Source organism: Salmo salar, chromosome 25 (genome assembly GCF_965601325.2).
Source record: "Salmo salar chromosome 25, fSalSal1, whole genome shotgun sequence".
Classification (NCBI taxonomy): Eukaryota; Metazoa; Chordata; class Actinopteri; order Salmoniformes; family Salmonidae; genus Salmo; species Salmo salar.
The window spans coordinates 34,170,985-34,188,809 of NC_138315.1; the positions used below are offsets into that span (position 1 = coordinate 34,170,985).

The following is a 17,825-nucleotide window of genomic DNA, read 5'->3' on the forward strand; positions in this document are numbered from 1 at the left end:
TCAAAGGAGTACAAAGAGACATACAGTATACACACACATGTTTTAGGCGACACAGGCACACACACACACATACACACACACACACACACACACATGTTTTAGGCGACACAGGCACACACACACACATACACACACACACACACACACATGTTTTAGGCGACACATACACACACACACACACACACATGTTTTAGGCGACACAGGCACACACACACACACATGTTTTAGGCGACACAGGCGCACACACACACACATGTTTTAGGCGACACAGGCACACACACACACACATGTTTTAGGCGACACAGGCACACACACACACATGTTTTAGGCGACACAGGCACACACACACACACATGTTTTAGGCGACACAGGCACACACACACACATACACACACACACACACACATGTTTTAGGCGACACAGGCACACACACACACATGTTTTAGGCGACACAGGCACACACACACACATGTTTTAGGCGACACAGGCACACACACACACATGTTTTAGGCGACACAGGCACACACACACACATGTTTTAGGCGACACAGGCACACACACACACATGTTTTAGGCGACACAGGCACACACACACACACACACATGTTTTAGGCGACACAGGCACACACACACACATGTTTTAGGCGACACAGGCACACACACACACACATGTTTTAGGCGACACAGGCACACACACACACACACATGTTTTAGGCGACACATACACACACACACACACACACATGTTTTAGGCGACACATACACACACACACACACACATGTTTTAGGCGACACAGGCACACACACACACACATGTTTTAGGCGACACATACACACACACACACACACATGTTTTAGGCGACACATACACACACACACACACACATGTTTTAGGCGACACATACACACACACACACACACATGTTTTAGGCGACACATACACACACACACACATGTTTTAGGCGACACAGGCACACACACACACACATGTTTTAGGCGACACAGGCACACACACACACAGCACATCATTCTTTGGCTGTGTAACTGATGGCATGAGATGAGAGTGATCTGTAGGGAAAAGTTTATACTGAGTGGCCTAACTGACCTTTCATACTGTCTGTCTCTCTCATGACTGTAATTCTTCCATCGACTTCTCTTTAAGACAAAGTAATGTTATTAGTATGGAAGTATGCATCTCTGAGGATGCTATAATAAGCATGCCTATACTTCTGGCTTGACTGGCTCCCTGACCTGAATCTCAGTTCACATCCTAGATAAACAGCCTAATGAGTGTTTATGTAACATTAGTTTCACTTTCTGATCTCATGACTCTCTCCCCATTCCACTAAACCACAACGGCATACAGAAATGTCATTATAGAGAATATATTTATCCATATATGGTGTATTTCACACATATATGTACTTCCAGTGTATGCCCTACATACATTTTAAGACGCGTTACTGAATTCTAAGGATGCGTATAAAGGCAGACAGCTGTCACAGTCATTGCTATTTCAGTAGGCTGTCTTGATGTTCAGTGTTTAACACGTTGGTTTGTAACTGATAGTTTGTCTTGCTTGTAGGCTATGGTTTTCCACATGACCCGGTTGGCTCTTTATGTTGACTCTCGGATGACTGGCTGACTTTTCTAAGGGAGATTGCTGCCCCACATACCACTGTGTGCACACACACACGTGGAGACATCAGCCCTCCAGGGGTTAAAGCCTTGTATTTGGTGTGTGTGTGTGTGTGTGTGTGTGTGTGTGTGTGTGTGTGTGTGTGTGTGTGTGTGTGTGTGTGTGTGTGTGTGTGTGTGTGTGTGTGTGTGTGTGTGTGTGTGTGTGTGTGTGTGTGTGTGTGTGTGTGTGTGTGTGTGTGTGTGTGTGTGTGTGACAGAGAGAGAAAGGGAACTATGTGAGAGTGATGGATATGAGAAGGGAGTGCTCAGGTACTCTAAGCCTATGATTCACTCACAGTTCCAACGTGCCTTCTTCTGCTCTCTCACTCTCTCTCTCATTATTATTATTATTATTATTATTATTATTATTATTGCAATCCACAGGGAGCCTTATGCTTCTGTTGTTACCAAGGCAACAGTAGACCCTTTAATTCTGGTTGCTCTTTCTTCCTCTCACCGGGGTTAGAATTTGATACTGAAGTAATGTTAGCCCTAGAAGGTGTTTGTCGTGTATTTTCCAGAGAATTCCTGGTTTGCTTGTGTTTTTATTTAGAAACCCTCACGTTTCTTGGGTTACAGACACAATGCAGATGCTTTCAGCTGCAGTCATTGTATCATATATCTGGAGTCCTTACATTCCTCAGCTAGCCTCATGCTAAAAACATACAGGTAACACTAAATCCTTCAATTTATTGAGCTGGACAGTGGGCTTGGCATTGCAACCCATACAGTAGTCATCATAATATAATGATCACTGTTCTACTCAATGAACCAAGAGCAGATATTCACACATATACCATAACACTGGATTTGCATGCACATTTGCTTAGTGTGGTACTTGGGTGTTTGTGTCCCATTGGTCAGGCAGATAATTTATAAGTGTAGTTATATTTGCATAATCCTGAGATGAGGGAGTGGTGATTGGCAGGGGGCCATTGGGGCAACTGGATCCAGTAACTAAATGAAGTCAGGCATGACGGGGTGTAGCGAGCCCTGTCTGGAGCATGGATCACACCAGAGTCAGGCATGACGGGGTGGAACGAGCCCTGTCTGGAGCATGGATCACACCAGAGTCAGGCATGACGGGGTGGAACGAGCCCTGTCTGGAGCATGGATCACACCAGAGTCAGGCATGATGGGGTGGAACGAGCCCTGTCTGGAGCATGGATCGCACCAGAGTCAGGCATGACGGGGTGGAGCGAGCCCTGTCTGGAGCATGGATCACACCAGAGTCAGGCATGACGGGGTGGAACGAGCCCTGTCTGGAGCATGGATCACACCAGAGTCAGGCATGACGGGGTGGAGCGAGCCCTGTCTGGAGCATGGATCACACTAGAGCTGGGGGTTGGAGGGTTACAGTATGTGGCTGGCTGGCTGCTGCCTCCAGTTTTGGGGGGTGAGAATAAGGGGCAATGTATTTTTGTCGGGGTTGATACGTTTTTCGTAAGGGAAAATCAAGTCTGAAATTACAAACTTCAGAAGCCTTTTTTAAACCTTGTGAAAGTTATCCTGCAACAGGGTGATCAAATGAAGATCCTATATATGTATGTGTGTGTGTGTGAGACTGTGTGTTTCATCACAGGGGATCAAGCTGTCTGGTCTATGATGTGAGGATCTGATGTACCTTCCTTGATGATGGGATTGGGCTTCAGATCATCTCTGTCACCCTTTACCGTAATCCTCAGATCACCTACTGTAGCTTTTAGAATAATGAAATGGAGAATAATTCACTTAATGTTCTGTCTCCCTGGCAGTCTATCACTGTAACACAGTCGCCTCTAAGTCCCAACCGGTATGGGCTGGCACATAACTCTTTAGTTTGCCTTGCTTTTAGCTTTACCTGCGGTGTACTCTGTGAATAGGCCTCTGGTAGCAAGCGCAGAACTGATCTGTATATTTAATTGATAACAGACCTGTCTGTCTCTCTTTCTGTCTCTCTGTTTCTCACAGGTCAATATGTCTACTAAAGGACATCTACAGGTTTGTCAACGTAGATCCCTGATGTTTTCATTCTGCTGCCAGTCTGTTTAGTTAGTTAACCCATCTCTTCCTGGATCAGACCACCATCACCCTGCTGCACGACACCCTGAGACCCCCCTCAGACACCTGGCCAATCGCTGGCTCTGAACAGAGTTGCCATGGACACTGAGTCTATCCAGTCTGGCTACTCCAGCCACTCCAACAGATCCAACAGACATGGGTAAGACATGATTTCGCCACTCACACTCTATTACACACACACACACACACACACACACTCCCCATCAGGGAGAGGCTTATGTCTCAATCTGCTGCAGAGCAACTGACTAGCTAAATGTCGGTTGTTGGAAAACAAATAACAGGAATTTTTCTGCCATTGTAATCCTTGGGCAGGTCGCCTAAGCGGTTATTTTAGGGTCGCCTAAGTCAAAACAGTGTAAAAAAAATACATATATGTGTAGTACACTGAACAAACATATAAACACAACATGTAAAGTGTAGGTCCCATGTTTCATGAGCTGAAATATGCCAAAATAATCTATCCACCTGTCAGGTGTGGCATATCAAGAAGCTGATTAAACAGCATGATCATTACATTTTTATGAACATTTTAACATCTTGACCATGTTCTGTTATAATATCCACCCTGCACAGCCAGAAGAGGACTGGCCACCCCTCATAGCCTGGTTCCTCTCTAGGTTTCTTCCTAGGTTTTTGGCCTTTCTAGGGAGTTTTTCCTAGGGAGTTTTTCCTAGCCACCGTGCTTCTTTCACATGCTTTGCTTGCTGTTTGGGGTTTTAGGCTGGGTTTCTGTACAGCACTTTGAGATATCAGCTGATGTACGAAGGGCTATATAAATAAATTTGATTTGATTTGATTTGACATAGGTGCACCTTGTGCTGGGGACAATAAAAGGCCACTTTAAAATGTGCAGTTTTGTCACACAATGCCACAGATGTCTCAAGTTTAGTTTAGAGGGAGCATGCAATTGGCATGCTGACTGCAGGAATGTCCACCAGAGCTGTTGCTAGAGAATCCAATGTTCATTTCTATCGTCATTTTAAAGAATTTGGCAATACGTCCAACCGGCCTCACAAACGCAGACCACGTTCTTCACGTGTGGGGTGGGGGAGAGGGGGGGTGTTGAGGAGTATTTCGGTCTCTAATAAAGCCCTTATGTGGGGTAAAACCCCAGTGGGTGGGCATGCCTGCCAAGTGGGTGGTCCTATGCCCACCCATGGCTGCACCCCTGCCCAGTCATGTGAAATCCATAGATTAGGGCCTAATTTATTTATTTAAATTGACTAATTTCATTATATGAACTGTAACTTAGTAAAATCTTTGAAATTGTTGCACGTTGTGCAAAGCTGTCAAGGCAAAGGGTGGCTACTTTGAAGAATCAAAAAAGATATATATTTTGATTTGTTTAACACTTTTTTTGGTTGCTATATGACTCCATATGTGTTATTTCATAGTTTTAATGTCTTCACTAATATTCTACAATGTATAAAATAGTAAAAATAAAGAAAAACCCTTGAATGAGTAGGTGTGTCCAAACTTTTGACTGGTACTGTGCATGCATGTATCCATACATATTCATTTTCAGGATGGAAAAAATGCTTTAAGTGTAAACTTAAACGACTAAATCCAAATTATAAAGTATGTAGAAAAGATAATGGAACTATATCATCTTTGAGAAGTAGCTAACAATCACGAAAATAAAAGCTAGACAGTCAGGGAGAATAAAAAATTCACAAAACTATGAATTTAGCATGATTTATTATGTTTGAGCAAAAAAGCACAGCATTATCTATGGCAAATTGCAAGAAACTAGCTTCAAACAAATGTTTTCTCTCAGCTCCATGCCATAATATTGTATGTAGAATCTCAGGAAATGTGCTTTAAAGCTGCAAACTTCTCTCTCAACTGCATGGAAAAATGCGTAGAATTGCAGGAAATTGACTTCTAAAATGTAGCCGTGCCGATGGCCAATCGTGATCATTGCCACTCCCACCAACTAAGCCCCTTTTTGATCCCAAAGGAAACCCTGAAATAAAGGCGGGAGAGAGGTTCAGCTAGTGGATTATTGTCCTCACAGCCTTCAACCTATTTCTCTGATTCACTCTGACTTGTTCTGTAAATGAGAGAGGGAGTGTGAGAGACTAAGAGGAATTCAGCTTTCTTCTCTTTCATCCCAACCCTCATCCGCTTGTCAGTTTCCGTATTCTTAGTGTGTGTGTTCTCTGTAGGGAGCAGAGTCGGCGTGAGCATCGTAAGCTTAGCAGTAAGGACAGTAGCCGGTCGGAGAGGTCTGTCATCAACACCCCCGACGGGCCCACTCAGGCCTCCCCCACCCACAACAACGAGCCCCTGCTGAAAGAGCCCACCTCCGTGACTGGAGACGAGGCTCCGAGCCTCCAGGTAAGCTCCAACACACCATGGTTGAGAGATTCAGAAAGCCCTGCACAGCTACAGTATACTGTACAAAACAGAACCTGCTTACAGTAACCCTGTACACAAGCAATCATCAGCCAACCAATCTCATTCTCTCAGAGTCAAACAGAACCTTTACAGGGACCCAGCTGGCAGTATGTCACATTATGCAGGACTGAGGCTTTTGGAAGTAGTGGAAGGCGATGGGAATGTCTTTGCTCTTTTGTCCTTTTGTCCCCTGTGACACATACACATGCTGTACACATTTCAGAAAACCTGTAGCCATACCAGTGAGGTTCCAGTGAATGGCATTGCTCTTTTTTCTAGTATTCCCATGTGACACACGCACACAGATGTCAGAATGACCTTCAATCATCCCAGTGAGGCTCCTTTGTGTGTTGGGTTAGTAGATTACTGTATGTGTCTGAGCAAAGCCTGTTAGTCAGTCCGTGTTAGTGTGTGGTGTTGTGCTTTGTTATAGTGTGTAACGGGACTAACCAGGGCTCTGAATAATCTATATTCACCCTCTGCCAGAAGAGAGGGCTGACAAGCAGGTATCAAACACCACCCACCTCTCCCTTTCTCTCTGTCTCTTTCTCTCTCTCTCTCTCAAATTCAAATTGTTCAGGGTGAATTTATATTTGTGTTTCTGACAAATGAATTTATTTTTTTTTTTAAATCATGATTTTTGTTTGATTTTTTACTGCCAGGGCCCAATTATGGAAAAATTGCTCTAGAATATTAAGGTTCTGTTGAAGACCTTCTTTGGTTGGTGATATAAGTACCAAGTCATCAGCATATAGCAGGTATTTCACCTCTGTGCCAAATAGTGTGAGTCTTTGTGCTGCAGAATGGTCCAACATGTCTGCTAATTCATTTATATAAATGATGAAAAGGTTTGGACTCAAACTGCAGTCTTGTCTCTGACCTCAACGTTGTGAAAATAATGTTCTTTGGTTTTAGATTTTTATTGCACACTTGTTTTCTGTGTACATACATTTTATTAAGTTATACACCTTACCAGCAAGCCCACTTTGGAGAATTTTGTAGAATAGCCCTTCGTGCCAAATAGAGTCGAATGCTTTTTTAAAGTCAATAAAGCAAGCAAAGATTTTGCCCTCTTTTTTTGGGGGGGGTGGATGTGTTTATTAACGTGTGTGTGTGTGTGTGTGTGTGTGGTGTGTGTGTGTGTGTGTGTGTGTGTGTGTGTGTGTGTGTGTGTGTATGGTGAGTACTGCGATGGTTGGGGAGAAAGAAGTAAATGTCAAATTGGCTGTCTCTGTCTGCCTGTCGGTCTCGCTGTCTCTCTGTCTGCCTGTCTGTCTCTGCCTGTCGGTCTCTCTGTGTCTGTCTGCCTGTGTCTCTGTCTGTCTGTCTGTCTGTCTGTCTGTCTGTCTGTCTGTCTGTCTGTCTGTCTGTCTGTCTGTCTGTCTGTCTGTCTGTCGGTCTCTCTCTCTGTCTGCCTGTCTCTCTCTCTCTCTCTCTCTCTGTCTGTCTGCCTGTCGGTCTCTCTCTCTGTCTGTCTGCCTGTCGGTCTCTCTCTCTGTCTGTCTGCCTGTCGGTCTCTCTCTCTCTCTGTCTGCCTGTCGGTCTCTCTCTCTCTCTCTGTCTGCCTGTCGGTCTCTCTCTCTCTCTCTGTCTGCCTGTCGGTGTCTCTCTCTCTCTCTCTGTCTGCCTGTCGGTGTCTCTCTCTCTCTCTCTGTCTGCCTGTCGGTGTCTCTCTCTCTCTCTCTGTCTGCCTGTCGGTCTCTCTCTCTCTCTGTCGGTCTCTCTCTCTGTCTGTCTGCCTGTCGGTCTGTCTGTCTGCCTGTCGGTCTGTCTGTCTGTCTGCCTGTCGGTCTGTCTGTCTGTCTGCCTGTCGGTCTCTCTCTCTGTCTGCCTGTCAGTCTCTGTCTGCCTGCCTGTCAGTCTCTCTCTCTCTCTCTCTCTCTCTCGCTCTGTCTGCCTGTCTGTCTCTCGCTCTGTCTGCCTGTTGGTCTCTCTCTCTCTCTGTCGGTCTCTCTCTCTCTCTCTCTCTCTCTCTCTCTCTCTCTCTCTCTCTGTCTGCCTGTCTGTCTCTCGCTCTCTCTGTCGGTCTCTCACTCTCTCTCTCTCTCTCTCTCTCTCGCTCTGTCTGCCTGTCTGTCTCTCGCTCTGTCTGCCTGTCGGTCTCTCTCTCTCTCTGTCGGTCTCTCTCTCTCTCTGTCGGTCTCTCTCTCTCTCTCTCTGTCGGTCTCTCTCTCTCTCTGTCGGTCTCTCTCTCTCTCTGTCTGCCTGTCGGGCTCTCTCTCTCGCTCTCTCTCTGTCTGTTTCGCTCTCTCTCTCTCTCTGTCTGTCTGCCTGTCGGTCTCTCTCTCTCTCTCTCTCTCTGCCTGTCGGTCTCTTTCTCTCTCTGTCTGTCTGCCTGCCTGTCGGTCTCTCTCTCTCTCTGTCTGCCTGCCTGCCGGTCGGTCTCTCTCTCTCTCTCTCTCTCTCTCTCTCTCTCTCTCTCTCTCTCTGCCTGTCAGTCTCTCTTTCTCTGTCTGCCTGTCTCTCCCTCTCTCTGTCGGTCTCTGTGTCTCTGTCTGTGTGTGCTCTCTCTGTGTGTGTCTCTCTCTCTGTCTGTGTCGGTCTGTCTGTCTTTCTCTCTCTGTATGCGTCTCTCTGTCTGTGTCTTTGTCGGTCTGTCTTTCTGTCTGTCTGTCTTTCTCTCTCTGTATGTGTTTCTGTGTCTCTGTCTGTCTCTCTCTGTATGTGTCTCTGTCTGTCTGTGTCTCTGTCTGTCTGTGTCTCTGTCTGTGTCTCTGTCTGTGTGTCTCTGTCTCTCTGTGTCTCTGTCTGTCTCTGTCGGTCTGTCTGTGTCTGTCTGTCGGTCTGTCTGTGTCTCTGTCTGTCGGTCTGTCTGTGTCTCTGTCTGTCTGTGTCTCTGTCTGTCGGTATGTCTGTGTCTCTGTCTGTCGGTATGTCTGTGTCTCTGTCTGTCGGTATGTCGGTATGTCTGTCTGTGTCTCTGTCTGTGTGTCTCTCTCTGTGTGTCTCTCTCTTTCTGTGTGTCTGTCTGTGTCTCTTTCTGTCTCTCTGTTTGTCTGTGTCTTTGTCTCTCTGTCTCTGTGTGTCTGTGTCTGTCTCTGTGTGTCTGTGTCTGTCTCTGTGTGTCTGTGTCTGTCTCTGTCTGTGTGTCTCTGTCTGTGTGTCTCTGTCTGTGTGTCTCTGTCTGTGTCTCTCTCTTTGTCTGTCTGTGTCTCTGTCTGTGTGTCTCTCTCTGTCTGTCTGTGTGTCTCTCTCTGTCTGTCTGTGTGTCTCTGTCTGTCTGTGTCTCTCTCTCTGTCTGTCTGTGTCTCTCTCTCTCTGTCTGTCTGTGTCTCTCTCTCTCTGTCTGTCTGTGTCTCTCTCTGTCTGTCTGTCTGTGTCTCTCTCTCTGTCTGTCTGTCTGTGTCTCTCTCTCTGTCTGTCTGTGTCTCTCTCTCTGCCTGTCTGTGTCTCTGTCTGTGTCTGTCTGTGTCTCTGTCTGTGTCTCTCTCTGTCTGTCTGTGTCTCTGTCTGTGTCTCTCTCTCTGTCTGTCTGTGTCTCTGTCTGTGTGTCTCTCTCTCTCTCTGTGTGTCTGTGTCTCTGTCTCTCTCTCTCTGTCTGTCTGTGTCTCTGTCTCTCTCTCTCTCTGTCTGTCTGTGTCTCTCTGTCTGTCTGTGTCTCTCTCTCTGTCTGTCTGTGTCTCTGTCTGTGTCTCTTTCTCTGTCTGTCTGTGTCTCTGTCTCTCTGTCTCTCGCGCTCTCTCTGTCTCTCGCGCTCTCTCGGTCAGTCTCTCGCTCTCTCTCGCTCTCGGTCTGTCTGTGTCTCTCTCTCTGTCTGTCTGTGTCTCTGTCTGTGTCTCTCTCTCTGTCTGTCTGTGTCTCTGTCTGTGTCTCTCTCTCTGTCTGTCTGTGTCTCTGTCTGTGTCTCTCTCTCTATCTGTCTGTGTCTCTGTCTGTGTCTCTCTCTCTGTCTGTCTGTGTCTCTGTCTGTGTCTCTCTCTCTGTCTGTCTGTCTGTGTCTCTGTCTGTGTGTCTCTCTCTCTGTCTCTGTGTGTCTGTGTCTCTGTCTCTCTCTCTCTCTCTCTCTCTGTGTGTCTGTGTCTCTGTCTCTCTCTCTCTCTCTGTGTGTCTGTGTCTCTGTCTCTCTCTCTCTCTCTGTCTGTCTGTGTCTCTGTCTCTCTCTCTCTCTCTGTCTGTCTGTGTCTCTCTGTCTGTCTGTGTCTCTCTCTCTGTCTCTGTGTGTCTGTGTCTCTGTCTCTCTCTCTCTCTCTCTCTCTCTGTCTGTCTGTGTCTCTGTCTCTCTGTCTCTCGCGCTCTCTCGGTCAGTCTCTCGCTCTCTCTCGCGCTCTCTCGGTCAGTCTCTCGCTCTCTCTCGCTCTCAGTCTGTCTGTGTCTCTCTCTCTGTCTGTCTGTGTCTCTGTCTGTGTCTCTCTCTCTGTCTGTCTGTGTCTCTGTCTGTGTCTCTCTCTCTGTCTGTCTGTGTCTCTGTCTGTGTGTCTCTGTCTCTCTCTCTGTCTGTGTGTCTCTCTCTCTCTCTCTCTCTCTGTCTGTCTGTGTCTCTGTCTGTGTCTCTCTCTCTGTCTGTCTGTGTGTCTCTGTCTGTGTGTCTCTGTCACTGTGTGTCTCTGTCTCTCTCTCTCTCTCTGTCAGTGTCTCTCTCTCTCTGTCTGTCTGTGTCTTTCTGTCTCTCTGTCTCTCGCGCTCTCTCGGTCTGTCTCTGTCTCTCTCGGTCAGTCTCTCGCTCTCGGTCAGTCTCTCGCTCTCTCTCGCTCTTGGTCAGTCTCTCGCTCTCGCTCTCGGTCAGTCTCTCGCTCTCGGTCAGTCTCTCGCTCTCGCTCTCGGTCAGTCTCTCATTCTCGCTCGCTCTCGGTCAGTCTCTCACTCTCGCTCGCTCTCGGTCAGTCTCTCACTCTCGCTCGCTCTCGGTCAGTGTCTCGCTCTCGCTCGCTCTCAGTCAGTCTCTCGCTCTCGGTCAGTCTCTCGCTCGCTCTCGGTCAGTGTCTCGCTCTCGCTCGCTCTCGGTCAGTCTCTCGCTCTCGGTCAGTCTCTCGCTCGCTCTCGGTCAGTCTCTCGCTCTCGGTCAGTCTCTCGCTCTCGCTCGCTCTCGGTCAGTCTCTCGCTCTCGGTCAGTCTCTCGCTCTCGCTCGCTCTCGGTCAGTCTCTCGCTCTCTCTCTCTCGCTCTCGGTCAGTCTCTCGCTCTCGGTCAGTCTCTCTCTCTCGCTCTCGGTCACTCTCGCTCTCGGTCAGTCTCTCGCTCTCGGTCAGTCTCTCGCTCTCGGTCAGTCTCTCGCTCTCTCTCTCGCTCTCGGTCAGTCTCTCGCTCTCGGTCAGTCTCTCGCTCTCTCTCTCGCTCTCGGTCAGTCTCTCTCTCGCTCTCGGTCAGTCTCTCGCTCTCTCTCTCGCTCTCGGTCAGTCTCTCTCTCGCTCTCGGTCAGTCTCTCGCTCTCGGTCAGTCTCTCGCTCTCTCTCTCGCTCTCGGTCAGTCTCTCTCTCGCTCTCGGTCAGTCTCTCGCTCTCGGTCAGTCTCTCGCTCTCGCTCGCTCTCGGTCAGTCTCTCGCTTTCGCTCGCTCTCGGTCAGTCTCTCGCTCTCGGTCAGTCTCTCGCTCTCTCTCTCGCTCTCGGTCAGTCTCTCTCTCGCTCTCGGTCAGTCTCTCGCTCTCTCTCTCGCTCTCGGTCAGTCTCTCTCTCGCTCTCGGTCAGTCTCTCGCTCTCGGTCAGTCTCTCGCTCTCTCTCTCGCTCTCGGTCAGTCTCTCTCTCGCTCTCGGTCAGTCTCTCGCTCTCGGTCAGTCTCTCGCTCTCTCTCTCGCTCTCGGTCAGTCTCTCTCTCGCTCTCGGTCAGTCTCTCGCTCTCGGTCAGTCTCTCGCTCTCGCTCGCTCTCGGTCAGTCTCTCGCTCTCGCTCGCTCTCGGTCAGTCTCTCGCTTTCGCTCGCTCTCGGTCAGTCTCTGTCTCTGCTGTATTCCTTCTCTGTGGAGTCTATTCATAGATGCCAAGGGAAGCCAGGCTTCCCAAAAAAATTGACTACAGAATTAGGCACGGCATTAAGGTCCTGTCATGCCAAATTGTGTCCCCCTGCCAAAAAGTGTGTCCCTGTGTCACAATGGGATTCACTAACCTATTAGCATCGTGGATATACAAAAGTATCTATATCCACAGTAAAAGGAGTCCTATATCGACATAACCGGAAAGGCCGCTCAGCAAGGAAGAAGCCACTGCTCCAAACCCACCTTAAAAAAGCCAGACTACGGGTTTGCAACTGCACATGGGGACATTGATCGTACTTTTGGAGAAATGTCCTCTGGTCTGATGAAACAAAAATAGAACTGTTTGGCCATAATGACCATTGTTATGTTTGGAGGAAAAAGCGGTAGGCTTGCAAGCCGAAAAACACCATCCCAACCGTGAAGCACGGGGGTGGCAGCATCATGTTGTGGGGGTGCTTTGCTGCAGGAGGGACTGGTGCACTTCACAAAATAGATGGCATCATGAGGCAGGAAAATTATGTGGATATATTGAAGCAACATCTCAAGACATCAGTCAGGAAGTTAAAGCTTGGTCACAAATGGGTCTTCCAAATGGACAATGACCCCAAGCATACTTCCAAAGTTGTGGCAAAATGGCTTAAGGACAACAAAGTCAAGGTATTGTGGCCATCACAAAGCCCTGACCTCCACCCCATAGAATTTTTGTGGACAGAACTGAAAAAGTGTGTGCGAGCGAGGAGGCCTACAAATCTTACTCCGTTACACCAGCTCTGTCAGGAGGAATGGGCCAGAATTCAGGCTACCCTAAACGTTTCACCCAAGTTAAACAATTTAAAGGCAATGCTACCAAATACTAATTGAGTGTATGTAAACTTCTGACCCACTGGGAATGTGATGAAATAAATAAAAGCTGAAATAAATCATTCTCTACTATTATTCTGACATTTCACATTCTTAAAATAAAGTGGTGATCCTAACTGACCTAAGACAGGGAAAGTTTACCAGGATTAAATGTCAGGAATTGTGAAAAACTGAGTTTAAATGTATTTGGCTAAGGTGTATGTAAACTTCCGACTTCAACTGTATATTATGTGTGTGTGTGTGTGTGTGTGTACCTAATGTAGGTAATAGGATATAATAATGAATAATGTTGAACTAACATACCATCAAGGGAGACTTTAAAATCTACAACAATGAACACCTTTTGAAACAGCTGTGAATACCAAGCTGGCAATATTTAATAATTTAAATATATAAACTTTTGATATTTTGGTGGTACAGGTGTGATTAATTTATTTTCACAGATTTTTTTGTACACTTACATGGCAATCATATACTGAATCATGGTGTGTGGAATAGAGAGGAGGTGGGTGCTATGTGGGTGGGATGTTCTGCCTGCCAGCCAGTCTCGGAAGGGGGGCGTGAAGGAGACTGAAGCCCAGGCACTGAAGCTCTCTTTCTTCTGAGTGTTTGCAGGGCCGTCGATGTGTCTGCTTGGGGGGGGATATACACGACTGTGATTATAATCGAAGAGAATTCTCTTGGTAGATAATGTGGTCGGCATTTGATTGTAAGGAATTCTAGGTCAGGTGAACAAAGGGACTTGAGTTCCTGTATGTTGTTATGATCTCACCACGACTCGTTAATCATAAGGCATACATCTCCGCCCTTCTTCTTACCAGAGAGATGTTTGTTTCTGTCAGCGCGATGCGTGAAGAAACCAGGTGGCTGTACCGACTCTGAAAACGTATCCCGAGTGAGCCATGTTTCTGTGAAACAGAGAATGTTACAATCTCTGATGTCTCTCTGGAAGGCAACCCTTGCTCGAATTTCGTCTACCTTGTTGTCAAGAAACTGGTCTTTAGCGAGTAGCATACTCGGGAGCGGTGGGCGATGTGCAGCTTTATAACCCCCCATAGAGGGTTATAAAGCTGCTTTTACTCAGCAATCACAATGAAAATTTCTCTCTCCCCCCCATTTCTCTCCCTCTCTCTCCCAGTGTAATTTCCTAATGGCATGTCAGGTGGTGTCTCCGTCTGGCAAGGGGTGAAGTTTTAGGGGTGTCGTGTGGGTTAGTGTTTGCTAATTAAATGTGTGCATGCTTGTGTGTGTGCTAACACAAGAAGAGGGGCTGCGGTATTCAAATCCACACACACACTCTGTTCCCAGCTCCTTACCTGACAGACATTGAGAGAACAAAGCTCTATGCAGCAGGCACAGAAAGAGAAAGAGTGAGAAAGGGAGAAAATTAACAGAGAAATATATAGCTGAATAATTGACAGAGAAATGCTCTCTTCAGCAGACAGGTATTTTAATCAGTGTCTCACTGTGTTCTTTCCTCCTCGGGCACATTTATTATAAACTGCATCCTGAGCTGGGAGACGAGATTTGACTCTAATTTGCAATGATAGGCCTGAATAACATCAGCCGTGTGCGTGTCATCCTACCTGGTCATTATGAGCAGTCTGACTGTGTACTGTCAAAGGCATCCTATGTGGATCAGTGGGGAGCTGAAAGCCTGTCACAGTAACACAGAACTCCAGGAAACTAAAGGCCTCTTTTAATAGAATGATGGATGGGATGTTTGCAATAAACCTCAAAGGATTTAGTCAGAGACTGGAATCACACCAGAATTTCTACCAGTGTGTGTTTGTCACTTTGGCTTGTCTCTCACATACCATCCCTCCACAGAGTATTTCTGTCCTTTTCTATCTTATCTATCAGTCAGAGATGATCAACCATATGCTACATTTTAATATCTTTTCATCTCTTCTCTCCTCTCTCTCTTCTTTCTTTCTTTCTTTCTTCTTCTTTCTTTCTTTCTTTCTTTCTTTCTTCCCCCCCTCTCTCAGGATGATAACTGGGGGGAGACCACCACCACGGCGGTGACCGGCACCTCAGAGCTCAGTCTATCCCAGGAGGAGGTGGTTGGTCTGTGGAAGGTACCGGACGACGGCCAAAGGCAGGGCTGTCGGCTCTACACTCCCCTGGTTCTGGGCTTCTGTGTGGGGCTACTGGTCCTTGCCACCCCCCTGGCCTTCCTGGTCCTCCCGGCAGTGCTGTGGCCAGCCAGGCTGCAGGCCTGTGGCTCTGCCTGTGAGGGCCTCTTCCTCTCTGTGTCCTGTAAACTCCTCATTCTCCTGCTGGCTGTTTGGGCTATCTTCCTGCGCCAGGCCAGTGCCAGCCTGCCCAGAGTGTGTGTATATCGAGCCCTCCTGGCCACGCTCACGCTGCTGCTCACACTCTCCTACTGGCTGTTCTATGGGGTCCGCATCCTTGACTCACAGGTGTGTATGCTTCATAATTGTGTGTGTGTGTGTGTGTGTGTGTGTGTGTGTGTGTGTGTGTGTGTGTGTGTGTGTGTGTGTGTGTGTGTGTGTGTGTGTGTGTGTTGATCCTGTGTTGTGTATTCTCCAGGATGAGGACTACCAGGGTATCGTCCAGTTTGCTGTGTCTCTGGTGGACTCTCTGCTGTTTGTCCACTACCTGGCCATCGTACTACTGGAGATCAGACATCTCCAGCCCTGCTACAGCCTGTGTGTTATACGCTCCACTGATGGGGAGACAAGTTGCTACAACCTGGGACAGCTCAGGTAATACACACAACAATCTCTTGCTAAAATGTTGCTGTTGACCGTAGTGACGTCATTCTTCTACCAGCAATATGAAGATGAAGATCACTTTATTCACATTAAGGTCAGACCAAAATGTTCATTCTGCTTGAACTCAGTCTGTATACAACAAGGAGGGAACTGAATGGTGTGGCCCAGATGAATTGAGAAACCATGTTGTGTCCACTGATGCCACTAAAAAGAAGCCAGTCAGCTGATCACTCAGATAGCAGAAACGTTTACAGAAAATCAGACTATTAGAGAATTCCTTTAGAATTCCCCAACCCCAACGCACACACCCACACCCGACTGCCCTGTTGAACTGTGGGTAATTGGAGTCTCGTGTTCAGGGGGAAGCGTGGCAGTAATTTAGTTTCTAAATCACCCCGAATGCTCCAGTCCAGTCCTTTTGCTCTAGGGTGCTATTCTGGTAATTAGGTGGGCTGGGCCTGAGAAAGAGGGACTTTGATGCAGTATGATGAATTTACCTTCCAGATACTGATCTACAGTCGGATTTGGCATTTTCTTCATAACTGTTCAGGCTAGGATTTATGGCTAGTAAACTGATCGTAGATCTGTGCCTTAGGAGAACTTCAACCCAGAGCTGTCTCTCTTATCAAAAGCGTATGGTTTAAAGGCCCAGCGCAATCAAAAACATGATTTTTCTGTGTTTATGTACAGTACCAATCAAAAGTTTGGACACACCTTTTTTTTTGTGACTATTTTCTGCATTGTAGAATAATAGTAAAGACATCAAAACTATGAAATAACATATATGTATATTCTGTATTTTATACAATCTATTGCATCTTGCCTATGCCGCTCTGTCATTACTCATCCATATATTCATATGTACACTACCGTTCAAAAGTTAGGGTCACTTAGAAATGTCCATGTTTTTTTTGCCCATTTAAAATAACATCAAGTTGATCAGAAATACAGTGTAGACATTTTTAATGTTGTAGATGACTATTGTAGCTGGAAACGGCTGCTTTTTAATGGAATATCTACATAGGCGTACAGAGGCCCATTATCAGCAACCATCACTCCTGTGTTCCAATGGCACGTTGTGTAAGCTCAAGTTTATCATTTTAAAAGGCTAATTGATCATTAGAAAACCCTTTTGCAATTATGTTAGCACAGCTGAAAACTGTTGTTCTGATTAAAGAAGCAATAAAACTGGCCTTATTTAGACTAGTTGAGTATCTGGAGCATCAGCATTTGTGGGTTCGATTACAGGCTCAAAATGGCAAGAAACAAAGAACTTTCTTCTGAAACTCCTTAGTCTATTCTTGTTCCGAGAAATGAAGGCTATTCCATGCGAGAAATTGCCAAGAAACTGAAGATCTCGTACAACGCTGTGTACTACTCCCTTCACAGAACAGCACAAACTGGCTCTAACCAGAATAGAAAGAGGAGTGGGAGGCCCCATTGCACAACTGAGCAAGAGGACAAGTACGTTAGAGTACCTAGTTTGAGAAACAGACGCCTCACAAGTCCTCAACTGGCAGCTTCATTAAATAGTACCCACAAAACACCAGTCTCAATGTCAACAGTGAAGAGGTGACTCAGGGATGCTGGCCTTCTAAGCAGATTTGCAAAGAAAAAGCCATATATCGGAAATATAAGCACAAGCATTTTGCTACACTCGCAATAACATCTGCTAACCATGTGTATGTGACAAATAAAATTGTATTTTTTTTTATATGGAATCATGTAGTAACTATTTTTTTTAACATATCAAAATATATTTGATGTTTGAGATTCTTCAAAGTAGCCACCATTTGCCTTGATGACAGCTTTGCACACTCTCAACCAGCTTCAGGAGGAATGCTTTTCCAATATCCAATACAAAGGTTCCCACATATGCTGAGCACTCCTTCACTCTGTGGTCCAACTCATTCCAATCCATCTCAATTGGGTTGAGGTTGGGTAATTGTGGAGGCCAGGTCATCTGATGCAGCACTCCATCACTCTCCTTGGTCAAATAGCCCTCCTTTGTCAAATAGCCCTTCACAGCCTGGAGGTGTGTTTTGGGTCATTGTCCTGTTAAAAAGCTAATTATAGTCCCACTAAGCGCAATCCCGATGGGATGGTGTATCACTGTAGAATGCTGTGGTAGCCATGCTGGTTAAGTGTGCCTTGAATTCTAAATAAATCATTGACAG

The 17,825-nt window shown here is 46.6% G+C and overlaps 1 protein-coding gene across 1 annotated transcript in view; it reads left to right on the forward strand.

Annotated features, from left to right (window-relative positions):
- LOC106586627 (vang-like protein 1) overlaps positions 1 to 17,825 on the forward strand; it is a 37,745-nt gene that overhangs the window by 9,609 nt on the left and 10,311 nt on the right. Inside the window, exons 2-5 of the mRNA XM_014174114.3 lie at positions 3,631 to 3,880; positions 5,910 to 6,081; positions 14,899 to 15,333; positions 15,464 to 15,639. Coding sequence (XP_014029589.1) covers positions 3,819 to 3,880; positions 5,910 to 6,081; positions 14,899 to 15,333; positions 15,464 to 15,639 — 845 coding nt within the window. The 5' untranslated portion in view covers positions 3,631 to 3,818. The remainder of the gene's footprint in view (positions 1 to 3,630; positions 3,881 to 5,909; positions 6,082 to 14,898; positions 15,334 to 15,463; positions 15,640 to 17,825) is intronic.